At 55.0% G+C, this 12899-nt stretch overlaps 1 protein-coding gene across 5 annotated transcripts in view; it reads left to right on the top strand.

The window, feature by feature from the left end:
• The window catches only part of EHMT1 (euchromatic histone lysine methyltransferase 1), a 55367-nt gene that overhangs the window by 20874 nt on the left and 21594 nt on the right, over window positions 1-12899 (top strand). For 3 of the 5 annotated variants that reach the window (XM_016211833.2, XM_016211834.2, XM_016211835.2), the window contains 5 exons: window positions 1225-1345; window positions 1468-1599; window positions 3812-3957; window positions 10729-10872; window positions 11760-11986. In XM_016211833.2, the coding sequence (XP_016067319.1) occupies window positions 1225-1345; window positions 1468-1599; window positions 3812-3957; window positions 10729-10872; window positions 11760-11986 (770 nt within the window). The remainder of the gene's footprint in view (window positions 1-1224; window positions 1346-1467; window positions 1600-3811; window positions 3958-10728; window positions 10873-11759; window positions 11987-12899) is intronic. The other 2 variants (XM_016211836.2, XM_087823077.1) reach the window with 1 other exon arrangement.

The raw sequence follows: 12899 nt of genomic DNA, 5'->3' as shown, positions 1-12899 counted from the left end.
GTGGGAGCTGGCCGCAAGGACTGTGAGGGAAGGAAGGCTGGAGGGGTCAGGTAGAAGGAGCGGCACCCGTCTGTGGGCTGGGTGTCAAGGGCGGTGAGGGATGGAAGCGGGCGCAGGTGTGTTGTTGTCACTGGGCAGCCAAGTGGAGACATCACGGAGGCAGGGCCATGGGTGGGGATGGTGAGCTTGAGAATGGGGAGGGCGCCAAGCCTGGGCACCTCGGCCAGGATGGGTTGGTCCTGAGACCGAGAGGGTCTCCGAGCTGTAGGGAGGGAGCTCGGGGAATTTGGGGTCATTTGGGCTGAGGAGCGCTCGTGGGGAGATGTGGGTGGTGTCCGCCTGTTGGTTGGAAGAGAAAAAAGGGCAGACACGGACTTGGTGACGGTGCATGAGGTGACAGCGAGCTTTGGATGCAGTGCTTGCTGCAGGTCTTCCGAAGTTTTCCCATCAAGGGGTCCCCAGACGGCAGGGGCAAGGGTGGCGGCCATTCAGAGGGTCACCTGGGCAGAGCACCCCCAACCCGGGGCTCCAGCACCAGAGCAGTTGGCAGAAAGGCCAGGCCGCTGCACCTGGTGTATCTAGTTGTCTCATGAACACATTCTTTTCAATTTCTCCATGTCCACAGTAGGCAGGAAGCCTGACATCCTTGAGTTAGACCAGTTACAAGGGCTGGCGGTTCGTGCTGTGCGTCTGTCTGTCATTTGTGGCAGGTAGATGCCCTTTTTCCACCTAGATTTTAGAAACACTCAAACAAATCTTGACCAGTTAGAAGTGCATTAGACCAGTTAGAAGTGCACTAGTCCCTCTGCCCTCGCCCTGCACCAGACGTTGATTCTGAGGCTGAGGCGGGAGGCAGCACTGGTCCTCTCAGCAGAGGGAGTGCACCTGTGGGTGTGGTTCTCCCTGAGCTCATGCAGCTCCTAAGCGGAGCTTTCTCACGTAGTCTTTCTATGCCAAACTCAAATACAACTTACACATCCTATTTTAATGTTTGTGGCCCTTTTTGGGGCCCGTAAAATAACAGAGCTTAGAGTGATGTTTGGGGAAAAGCGTGGATATCTTTTTAGAGTGGAACCCAGAAAAATGTCTAAAAGTGAAATTAATTTTCTAGTTGAAGAATCAGGTTGTAGCAGGTGTTTTATTTTGCAAGGAAACAAAACTGGAGCACTTGGCTTTCTGGAGTCCCTGTGCTTAGCTGTTCCTGTCCTGTGCTTCGGTTCTCAGAGCTCCGAGTCCAGCATCAAGAAGAAGTTTCTCAAGAGGAAAGGGAAGCCTGACAGCCCCTGGGTCAAACCAGCCAGGAAGAGGAGGCGGAGAAATAAGAAGAAGCTGAGCGGCGTGCTAGGTAAACGCAGATACCTTTGGGTGGGAACCAGGCCCAGAAGCTGGCAGGAGGTGGGGTCTATAGGGTTTAATCAGCACCGCACCTGGGGGACCCGGCGTTCACTGTCGTGCCTTTGAATGCAGGTCCTGAAGCCTACACATCGTCTTCGGGAAGCACAGAGCCGGTGGCACCCGGGGACAGTGCGGGGTACATGGAAGTGTCCCTGGACTCCCTGGATCTCCGTGTCAAGGGGACGCTGCCCTCACAGGCAGAAGGTGAGCCTGGGGCTTTGTCGGCTGGGCTTTGGCTCAGTATTGACGTGATGCCCCCTGGTGGCAGCAGTGGAATGAACGTTTGGTGAAATGCATCCTGAAGGGGGCTGGACAACACCTGCCCATGTCACCGCAGCACTGTGAGGACACCCTTGGGTGAAGAAGCAGACGTCGTGGGCAAGAACAGCCTGTTGGTGCTCATGCCTTAGGCCACCCCTGGAGGCTGGTACCTTTCATGCCACATTCCCACTGAAAGGCCTCCTCCTGCTCAGTTGTGTCAGGAAATGCCCAGGAGGCATCCTTTTGAATGCTGTGGCTTCCTTCGTTGTTGTCTGAGTCTAGTTACGATTGGCTGACACATATCTGCTGGGTAGTTGAGCTGACAGTGCTCAGGACATTCTGTAGTGGGATACAATCCATGGTTAGCGCTGTTTGTGGTGCACGGCGGCTCCCGGGAACCAGTCGCTGGGGCCAGGACTACAGCCATCCCTGCTTTGAAGACAAGTAGCTGGCTTCCCATGGTCTGAACACTGGAGGAATTTTACTATCTCTCTAATTTAGGAAGGTACATTTCTAGCTTAAGACATAAAGTGAAGGTTTATTCAGCTCCTGTTCTTTTTCACACACAATGGAGCAGAGCCCGTCCCCACTCTCACAGGTCCCGGCAGAGGTATCCAGCTCTCCCTCCAGACAGTCACGCTGAGCACTTGACTTTCCTATAACCTTCTGTTAGGTTTGCACGTAAGCAGGAAATGTATTTCATTTTATCAAATGGCCTCAGCTGCCGAGCTTAGGGGTCAAGGCAAGAGGCTGCGGTGCACAGTGGGAGCAGGGTGACCGTGGGCCCCCGCTTGTTGTTTTAGCGGAGCAGCAGAGAGTATGGGGGCCGCCCACCTTCAAGTCTGTGCTCTGTCTCGTCAAAGCCAGGGCCAGACTGGTGAGGGCCAAGGTGCAGCAGGAGGGAAACGGCTGAGGCTGTCTGAGTTTCACGGCATGTAAGCTGCCTCCCAGAGTCGATTCCGATCCGTCCATGATTGATCTGCTCAGTTGTGCTTCTGATTTGGAGAATCTTTTTTTTTTTTTTTTTTTTTTTTTGGTTAATCCTCACTTGAGGATACATTTTCCATTGATTTAAGAGAGAGTGGAAGGGAGGGAGGAGAGAGACACACCGATTGGTTGCTCCTGCACACGCCCTGATGAGGGCTGGGGATCACACCGGAAACCCAGGTACGTACCCTTGACCAGATATCGAATCTGAGGCCCTTTAGTGTGTGGACCGACGCTCTAAACACTGAGCCACGCTGCCCAGGGCCTCAAAGGTGTGGTGACCAGTCACCTCTTTCCTGTTTCCTCTCAGAGAAGCCTTCTCTCGCCATGAAGGAAAGGCGTAACCCAGAGGCTCAGCCGCGCCGGGCGTGGTGATGTCACGTGTGGAGACAGTGTACTGTTCTGACAAGGGAGGTGGTGCTAGGCTGGGAGCACTGGGAACATGGAATGTGCCTTCCTTTGGGAGCAGCAATCCCTGTAGCTGTGGTTGGATTGAGGGAACTTTCTGGCAGCCAGCCTGCGTCCCCCATCCCTCCAGACCGGCCTGGGGCGAGGGCACCAGTGGGCTCTGCTCAGACTTGGGCTGAGCCTCCCCCCCCAGCACTGCCCAGCCTGGCATCTGCTCAGTAAAGGGCGTGAGGAGATAAGTGCCGTCTCTTCCACACTCTCTCATTGTCCTGGTTCCCAACTCGCCCCCTTCTGCCCAGTGAATGGGCCCTGACTGCCCAGAGGTGGGAAGGGTGATAGGTATGAAGTCAGCCGTTACCAGAGCCTTCCAAGTGGAGTTGAACGTTTTTGTGGCTGAAGTCCTAAAAGCAAGTGAGCAACACAGGGTGAGAACCTGAAGATTAGGAGAAGCTGGTGCAGACACTGTCTCCCTGTGAACTTAGGTCCTCGCTCTGAGAATGGGGACGAACGAGTCCTTCTTGGGGGCCTGGCGGTGGCATGGAGTTCCCTGGTAGACTCTCCTGGCCTGTGGCCCTCCCACGGCGACACTGTCAACACAGCCACCACGTTGCTTATGTTTCCCTGCCTTTGAGGTTTTTGCAAACGCCGTGTAATTGGTTACTGTCTGGACTGCTCTTCGTGGTGGGGATTGCGTATCTGCAGGAGCGAGAGGCTGGCAGTCTCCACTGCTGGTGATGCTTTCATGTCTGTGTGACTCCAGGGCTGGCTAATGGTCCCGACATGGGAGAGACAGACGGCCTCCAAGAGGTGCCCCTCTGCAGCTGCCGGATGGAAACCCCGAAAAGCCGAGAGATCACCATTCTGGCCAACAACCAGTGCATGGCCACGGAAAGCGTGGACCACGAGGTGAGTGTTCCTTTAGCAGAGCAGGGGGTGTGGCAGTGCCCGGAGCAGGGCTGGAGCACAGAGTCCAGCAGACAGCGGAGGAGACAAGGGTGAAACCCAGACACAGGTTGAGAGCTCTTTGGAAGGCGGTGCCAGCGGTGCCCATGCCCGTCTGTGTGTCTGTTGGGGTCGTGCTAAGCAGAGGGTTCAGTCTATTGCATGTGCGGACGTGGACGGGCGGGCTGCAGAGTCGAGCCTGCAGCATCCCTGCCAGCCCCGTGGTCCTCACATGCAGCCTGTCCACAGGCCCACCCACCCTCTCAGGACTTTCCCCAGTGACAGGGCACTCGCCCGTCAGACCGTCCCCTCCTGCTGTCTCCTGCGCTGTGGCTCGCCCCCTCGGTCCGCGTCCTGGCTGCAAGCTGGCATCCAGAGCTGCCCCTCACCACCAGGCATTTTAGAGTGCACCTCTCTCAAAAAGGGGACGTTTTTCATGGAGCAGAAATAACAGTAGTTTCCTGCACCCAGTGCAGGGTCCAGTGTGTCTGTGAACACATCTTCTTACAGTTTCTCCTCAGCCCTTTTTGTGGCAGCGTGTCCTGTGTTTCTGCCTCTTTTAACCCAACAGCCCCACCACTCTTCCTCTCCCTGTCCACGCTGCTGACCCATTGATGGACTGAGAGAACTGGGCGGCTGAGGCTTTCCTTTCTGCTCAGTCGTGCCCTTAGTTCCTGTGGTCTGAGTGCGTGGCTGGAGATCCGAGGAGGTTCGGGCCACTCAGCCTTTAGCTTATTTCCATTTAATGCTGCCCAGGGTGCTGTGGAGTGGTGCTGAGACGCACCGGGGTCTGTGGTGGCCGGTGCCCCGTCCAGTCCTCCTCAGCCTTCACTGGACAGTGTGACAGTCCTCGGTCACAATGCCTGACCGGTCGTCTCCCAGGCCATCGCAAAGTGGCGAGTGTGCATCTGTCATTCCTCCCGCAGTCACTGCTGAGCTGTCTGTTCCTGGCACACACCCCACTGACTGACAGACAGCAGAAGTGGCTACCTCTTGGTGTGATTTCATTTTTCAGGTACTGAGCTGGTGCCCGAACGACTTCTGGTGGCTTGATTTTGTCACGCTCCCCTTAGCATCTTGGGAACTCATGGTCTTTTTAGTATTCAGGGTGCTGTACACTTTTTGTTACAACATGAAACAGAAAACAGTACAGGACAGATGTTTGGCTAACGAGTGTGCCGAGGGTGAGCACTCATGACCACACCACCATCAGGATGCAGAGCTGGGCCCTGAGGAGCCAGTACCCTGACTTCTGCAGAGTTCACCCTATTTTCCTGAGTGTCACTGTCCATATGTGTAACCTTGGACACTTGCCAATTCGTCTTAATTTACACACACACACACACACACCCTTCTTTTCCTGCCCGCTGTGGATGGATATTGGGGCCCCCTGACCTCGAGGTCTGAGCTTGGGGTCCCGTACCCCTGCTTTTCTGTTCCGCATGCTCGTCTGCTCCACCGTCTGCAGCCCTGTGTGGCCGTGGCTGTGTTGTCTGGCTGTCTCTTTTCTGATGTCTGTGTTAGCTCGCTGGAGGTCTTAAAGTGGGTGGTTGGTCCCTCTTTGTTCTTTCACTTGAGACGGTTTTATAGGGAGGCTTGTCCTCCCACCTGGCGCCTCTCACCCAGCATCGCAGTGCACAAAGCAAGGTTTGAGCCGATTCCGTCTTTTGGACAGTTTGCTCCATCACCTGCTGAGGTTGACCAGCTCTTCCTTTTGAAGCGTCACTGTGGCCTCGTGTTCAGGAATATATTTATCTCTTGTATTTCATCCTTACTGGTGCTCAGACTGTCCCACGGTTGGCCCACGGGCCCTCTTCACATGGAACTTTTCCTGGGTCGCGGCTATTGTCACACTACTGAGTAGCTCTGTGCCTTTAACTCATCTCAGATGGCACGGTGGCACGTCATGCGTGTGACGATCGTGTGGCTCTGGGGTCAGTCTCCACGGTGCTGCTTAATCGCTGAGGCATGCGACACACCGTGGACTCTACTGGACCGGCTCTCAACGGGCGACATGGAGGTGTCCCAGAGCAACTGGATGCCTAGGAATCGGTCACCTTGCTGTTTTTTTCTCTTTAGTTTATTCTTTATTTTTACTCCCTGACCACAAGTTTATTCAGCACAACAATCTCTCCAGCTTCTCTGAGGTGGTCGACCATGTCCACAACCAAACCTGCCCTAAACTGGAGTTTGGGTGCTACCCAGCCCAGCCCCTGCTTTCTCGGGGCACGGGCACAGTGCACGTCAGTTGGCGTCTCTCGGCTTCCCCTCTGGTGAGTCTTGCAGGTTGCTCACCCTGCGGACCTCTGGGCCTTGACCTCCCTGTCTCAGGCCAGCCGCAGCGCAGTGTGGCAGGTGGAGGTCATCACGGAGACACCGACGCCCTTGTTGTTAAGGTGCCATAGAAGTGCCTCCAGGCAAACTTCCTTCACATGGCCCCGTGATGTGCGACTGCGTGGCCTTCCTGATGTGAAGGTCAGGCACATTCTTGCCCGCCAGCTTGGGTTGGGCATGTGAACCTCCTCTTGGCCACCCTCACTCCCGCTTTAAAAAAATCGTAAGTGGCCGTCAGTTCTCCCGGGGCATCAGCATCGTGGTGGCTGCTGTGTCCTGGAAAGGGCCACCTGGGTTTGGCAAAGAATCAGAGAAACTCCCATAACACACTCTGCAGGCTGACGCATTCGTGAGAACCCGGCTTCCTTTCAAACCATGTTAAAGCATTTTGCAAGCAATGTACAACTATGCTCCTCTTCTCATTAAAACTTTGTTTTGGAAATTCCCCCCCCCCCCATTTTTTTATGTTAGCATGTGATAGATGTAGGTGTATTGCTATTTTAAAATAAATTATTACTTTAAAAATTTTAGGTTTCCAATATGGTATCAGTAGCTATGTCCCCTTTGGACAAAGCTCTTTGGGGCCCTGAATAATTTTAAGAGTGTAAAAGAATCACTGGGCATGGTCTTCTCTTTTCTGAATTTCTCTTGTCCCAGTCCTGTCCAGAGTTGATTCAGTCCCAGCAGCTTTCCCTGGTGACCCCGTGCAGGCCGCTTGGAGAGTTCTGCAGCCCCTGGGCTTGGCAGCACTGGGAAACGCTCTCCGGGTCGGTGGCCTGCTCCTCTCAGCCTCCCTGCGCCTCCCAGCGGGTGTTCTGGTGCCCGCCTGTCTTCCTCCTGCCTCGTGTCTCGGGTCTGCCCCTCCCACAGAGTCCTGGGGCTGTGGTTGACAGGGGTTTGTTGTCTGTGGGTTTGGATTTTGCCCTCTACTTGCTCAGACTGTTTTATGTGGGATCCAGGAAATTCTGGGGCCGCAGCTCTTCCCTCAAATTATTTTTGTCTTTCGTCGCTCAGCCTGTCTCATCCTTGGTGGCGGCAACCTTTTCTACACAGGCTCCTCTGGCTTTCTGTTGCCCTTTCTGCAGCTTTCTGGAGGCAGAGTTCACACAGTCAGAGTTGCCCATTTTGTGTGCGGTTCTCAGTCTGACAGGTGCATACAGTCGAGTGACCACCATGGTCAGGGACCTGCTGGGCAGCCTCAGGTGCTTCTCTGTTCCTACCCTTTGTCCCATTACTGACGAGCTGGCTCTGCAGCCCTCGCCCTGGGTTTCTGCTTCCAGCCTGTCATCTCATTGAACAGACTCCCGTAGTCCCTGCGACACCTGTGGGTCCCCATCGAAGCTCCTGCCCCACCTCCCTGCTCTGCCGCTGTCCTGGAGCCAGGTGTGCACGGCAGTCTTTGCACCTCTCCCCGGGCCACTCTGTCCTCATGTTGGCAGTGGGCTCTGCGTAGCATGTGGGCTCCAGTCTTCTGTAGGATGTGCAAGCGCTGTGTTAACTGGCGTGTTTGGGTTGTCCCCCGTCAGTGTGCTTGTGGACATAGTTGGGTCACAGCCGAACATTGTAACAGAGCCAAGACTTCGGTCCTTGCTGCCCCTTTTCTTCATTTCCCACCTTTATTCCACCGTTGGCGTCCTGTTTACGTCTCCTCTAGCCTTTTTAGAGGTTACCCTGGGTTTACGGCAGGTGTCTTTAATTCCTGTTCACCCTCCATCCTGTCCTGCCTCTTTCCGCACAGCCTGAAGGCACGAGGCCCTGGCCCTCCCCGTCTCCTCACGTTGTAACCCTGTGCACGCTAGAGCCCCACAGCGCACCGCCGCAGACGGCCAGCTGCCTTCTAGACGCAGAAGCAGCCTTCCACTCTCCTCCAGCCACCTGCTTGTCCGGGGCCCGTCCCTCCGCGTCGTGCTCCGTGTGCCCGGAGACCCCTCTGTTTGCATTTATTTTCCCCTGTAGCACAGTCTGCTAATAACGAGGCCTCTCCCTTTTCTTCTTTGGAAAGTCTGTGCTTTGCCTTCATTTCTGGAAGGTATTTTCATGGACGCAGACTTCCCGGCACACACGGACGTTGCCCAGCATGGTTTTCTGTGGTTTCTGGTGAGAAGGTGACGGCTGCTTGACCTGGGTGCCTGAGCACATGGCGAGGGCTCTGGCTGCCAGCAGGGTTCCTCCTGCCTTTGGGCCCAGGGGTGGTGGTTGTGCTGTTTTATTTTTCTCTTGGTATGACCCTCGTGAGACTTCTTATTCCTAGGAAATTCCTGCACGTGGCGGTTTCCTTTTCAGCCTGTTCTTTCTCCTGCTCCGGAACTCGGGTGGCAGGAGTGTTGGGGCTCACGGCCTCGTCTCGCGTGCTGGGGGGTGTGAGCTCATCTCACAGCTGGCAGCTGCTCTGCTCTTTTTTCCTTTGTACTCTGGGTTTAGATCGTTTCTGTTCACTCTTTTCAGATTCAGTGTTTTCTTCTTACTTGTGGAGTATACAAATGAGCCTGTTTTATTCCTAGTGTTGCCGTTGGAATTTCCTCCCGTCCCGTCAGATGATAAGGCTCTGGGCCGTCTCAGGTTTGCTTCTGTCGGCTCCTGCATCTCATGACAGTGGGTCCAAATCCAGGTTCCCTTAGTGCCTCAGCCTCGGTCGCCGACATGCTGCACCCCATGATCCTCGTGGCGGCGGCTGTGTGTGGTCACGGGTGTAGAGCAGCATCCCGTCCCCAGCTAAGCGACCGGAGGAGCCAGTGCTGTCAGTGCTCAGGCTGGCGGTGCGTCCTGGGGGCCCTGGGGCGCTCTCCCAGCCCCTCCCTGAGGCAGCCGCTCTAACTCTTTTTTCTTCTGGTGCCTTTCTCCATATTTTAAATGCTTTAAACCCATTTCAGTTCCATAGTTTTAACCCACTTTCTGCCATCGTCTCGACTTTCCGCCTGGAGGGTGTGGGCCCCTGTGTGTGGAGGAGATGCCTCCCCTGTGGTCACTGTGGGTGGGAGCGGTGTTTGGGGCCCGTGGTTGCTGCGGGTCATGGCAGAGCTGCTGAGCCGGGTCACTCTCCCTCCCTCAGAGTTACTAGTTGCCGTGTCCTTCACCATTTTCTTCAGACCTGCTACAAGTTCAGTCCCAAACAATCAAAATTGCGCATTTTGTCAGAATTTCCAGGCACAGCAGGTTTCCCTCTGGGTCGGTCGCCTTTCCTTTTTGGTGCGTGACCCACGTTGCTTCCCGAGAAAGGTCGCCTGGGAGATGTTCCTGAGACGTCGTGTTCTGAGGATGTCTTGTCTCGCTTACCTGGCCCCGGGTGTGTAGGGGACTCTAGGTGAGACGTGTCTCTTTTGGACACTGAGACCAGTCTTCTTCTTTCTGGTCTGCGTGGTGCGGCCCCTGTCTCGTCTTCTCTTAGGTCCCCAGCCCTGTCTTCACCCCTGGTGTGGGGGTTGTGGCTGTGGGGCTGTGTCTGGTCCTCACGGGGCGCAGCCATGTGTGCCCCTCGGCCTCCCTGTGCTTCCTCTTTTACATTTTTTACTTTTTCCTTGACTTTCAGAAATTCCTCCTACCTGTAGTGCTTCTGTGTAAATTCTCTACCTGATTTCCGATTCCAGGAACTCGTTTCTGTCCCCGGGTGTGTTTTCTTTTAGAGCCTCCGGTTCCCATTTCAGAGCCTCTGGGAGCTATTTCTCCAAGGGCACTGGTGACTGTTTCTCACATCTTCTGCCCGTTCTGTGCTCTGATACCGGCTCCTTTGCTCTGCTCTCTGTCTTCTGTCTCGTGTCCTCCTGCAGCCACTTGCTGGAGAAGGTGGGCCATTGAGAAGGAAGATGGTGCTCGGGGTGTGTGGCCCACGACTCCGCCCTTTGCTCTCGGACTTTCTCTGCATCTGGGTGTGATCGGTGGGGGTGGGGGCTATGTCAGCTGATTAGTCCCCGGGCAGCAGTGAGGGTCTTCATCTGAGGCCTGAGGTTGGCTGCTCTTGGTGTGCACCTGGGCTGCACCCCAACCTGTTTAAGATGTGTCCCAGACTCATCATCTGTAGCTTACTGGTCACCCATCATGTGTAGCCCTGGGTCTGGCATTTGCTTTGGTGTCCTGACCCCTCATGGGTTTCCGGGATTCACTGCCTTCTTCACCGGTGGCCCGTGACATCCATGCTGTCCAGCCTTGTTTGCCCTGCCTGGTGTGCATCTATTTAAAAAAGTTTTATACTCAACCTAGACTCCAGCTTGCTCAGATGTCCTCTTTGATTTTGCCAAGTTAACCAGCTGCAGCACTAACAGAACGTGGCCACCCATCATGCTGATTGTCCGCTCTGGTGGACATGCATTCTTGACCCCACGCAGGTGCTTGAGGTCCACCCTGGACTCGCACCCGCCAAGCGCCTACCGGTGGCTCTGTTGCTGACCTGGTGTTGTCTGATTGCAGCTGGGCAGGTGCACCAACAGCGTGGTCAAGCACGAGCTGATGCGCCCGTCCAGCAAGGCGCCGCTCCTGGTGCTGTGTGAAGACCACCGGGGCCGGATGGTGAAGCACCAGTGCTGCCCAGGCTGTGGCTACTTCTGCACGGCGGTAAGCGCCTGGCCCCCCGCAGCCAGCAGCCTCCCTGCACACGGCTGCTCACAGTGCAGGCGCAGCAGGCGCGTCCCAGCACCTCCTCAGTCGGGCCACCTGGAGGTCTGCATGAGCTCACGTGCGCCCCCTTCCTCCTGCCTGGGAGCCTTGGCTCTAGGGACAGTGGGGACTGGGAGGTGGGTGCTGGGCACCCTCAACTCCCTCTCCTCTCCGTAAGCCTCATGTGTGAGTGCACAGCCTGTCCTGGGAGGGGCTTGCTCTGCCTTCTGTGTTGCCCTGATCTCCTGTTTCTCCTGGGTCTTCACTAGTCACTTCCTTCCACAAATACCGGTGCCCACCAGTGCCCAATGCACCACCCCCAAGCTCCCTCCTCCTGAGGGGCTGCTGTGGATGTCACCCCTCTGCCCTCCCATCTCAAACATGCTCTTTGCTTCTGACCAAGAAAAGGGAGGCTGCTTCTCTGCTCACTGAGCTCTAGCTTCTCCCTCTCAGGCTCACCCCTCTGTGTCAGAGAGCCCTTCTGAGGCCACCAGAGCCCGAGTGCCACAGTGGCGTTCCGTGATCTCTGCAGATCACTGTTGCTAGCACCTTCCTCCTGCCGCTCAGTTCTGACTTGTATTTTCTGGTCTGTCCTCTATGGGTCCTTCTTGGGACCTGGCCTTAAGTGGCCTCTCCCAGGTTGGGGCCCTGCCTTGGCCTTGGGCACAGGGTAGGGCTCTCTCTTCAGCCGAGGTCTGTGCGGAGGACTCTGGGGCCAGCCTCCTCCTTGCTGGCCTCCAGCTGCCCCCATGCTGCTCACTCACTGAGGTTCTGTCCCACAGGTTTGTTTACTTCTCTGCCTATCAGCCCAGCTGTGAGACACGAGTCCTCTTTTCCTGTTGTAGGGCAACTTCATGGAGTGTCAGCCCGAGAGCAGCATCTCTCACCGCTTTCACAGAGACTGTGCCTCTCGAGTCAATAATTCCAGCTACTGCCCCCACTGTGGGGAGGAGACCTCCAAGGCCAAAGAGGTGACGATTGCAAAAGCAGATACGACCTCCACCGTGACCCTGGCCCCGGGGCAGGACAAGAGCTCTACAGGCGAGGGGAGGGCTGACACCACCACAGGCAGGTAGGTGCTCTTCTAGCTGAGCCCTCAGGTGGTTCCCCTGACACGTGTCTGTCTGTCATTGTGGTTGATGTCTGCCGTGTATCCAGAAGTCTCCCAGCTGACTCACACTCGTGGTGTCTGACATTCAAGATGCACCGAGATTCATGTGGTATTGCCGTTGGGCGTAGGTCTCTTCCTGGGTTGCTTTTGTAGATTCATTTGCCTATTTTTGGACCAGTATCACACTGTCTAAATCGACGTGATGTTATAGTATTTTCCATGGGTAGCACCTGGGTATGTCTGAAACATCTGTACATATATGTACGTGTGTGTGCACATCTGTGTGTGTGTACATGTCTGTATACATATATACGTCTGAGCACGTCTGCATGCATGCCTATACATATCTGTACATGCCTGTATGTGTACAAACATCTTTGTACATGTCTGAACACATCTGTATGTGCATGTACATGCGTGTCTGCATAATGTCTGCACATATCTCTGTGAGTGCTCATACACATCTGTGTGTTTGTCCACATACATGTGTGTTTTTACCTGTATCTATCTATATGTGTACGTTTGCATGCATCTGCACGTTTATGCTTGTGTACACGTCTATACATGCATACATGTGTGTTCACATAATAAGGAGTGTTAGCATCAGCTGGTGCCGTCTGTGTTACTGCTTTATGTTTTGAAGGTCATAGCTGGGCACAGAAAAAAATAATCTGAAAGACGAGTTCATATTGGAAGCATATAAATTTCTTTCTACAAGAATTCAGTAGAAGCCCTGGCTGGGTGGTTCAGTTGGAGCATCAGCCTGTACACTGAAAGGTTGTGGGTCCGATCCCTGGTCGGGGGGCATACCTAGGTTGGGGGCTGATCCCTGGTCAGGGCACATATGGGAGGCAACCAATCGATGTTTCTCTCT

The sequence above is a fragment of the Miniopterus natalensis genome, chromosome 12 (assembly GCF_054644295.1).
Source record: "Miniopterus natalensis isolate mMinNat1 chromosome 12, mMinNat1.hap1, whole genome shotgun sequence".
Lineage (NCBI taxonomy): Eukaryota > Metazoa > Chordata > Mammalia > Chiroptera > Miniopteridae > Miniopterus > Miniopterus natalensis.
This window is presented reverse-complemented; position numbering and strand designations above follow the sequence as displayed.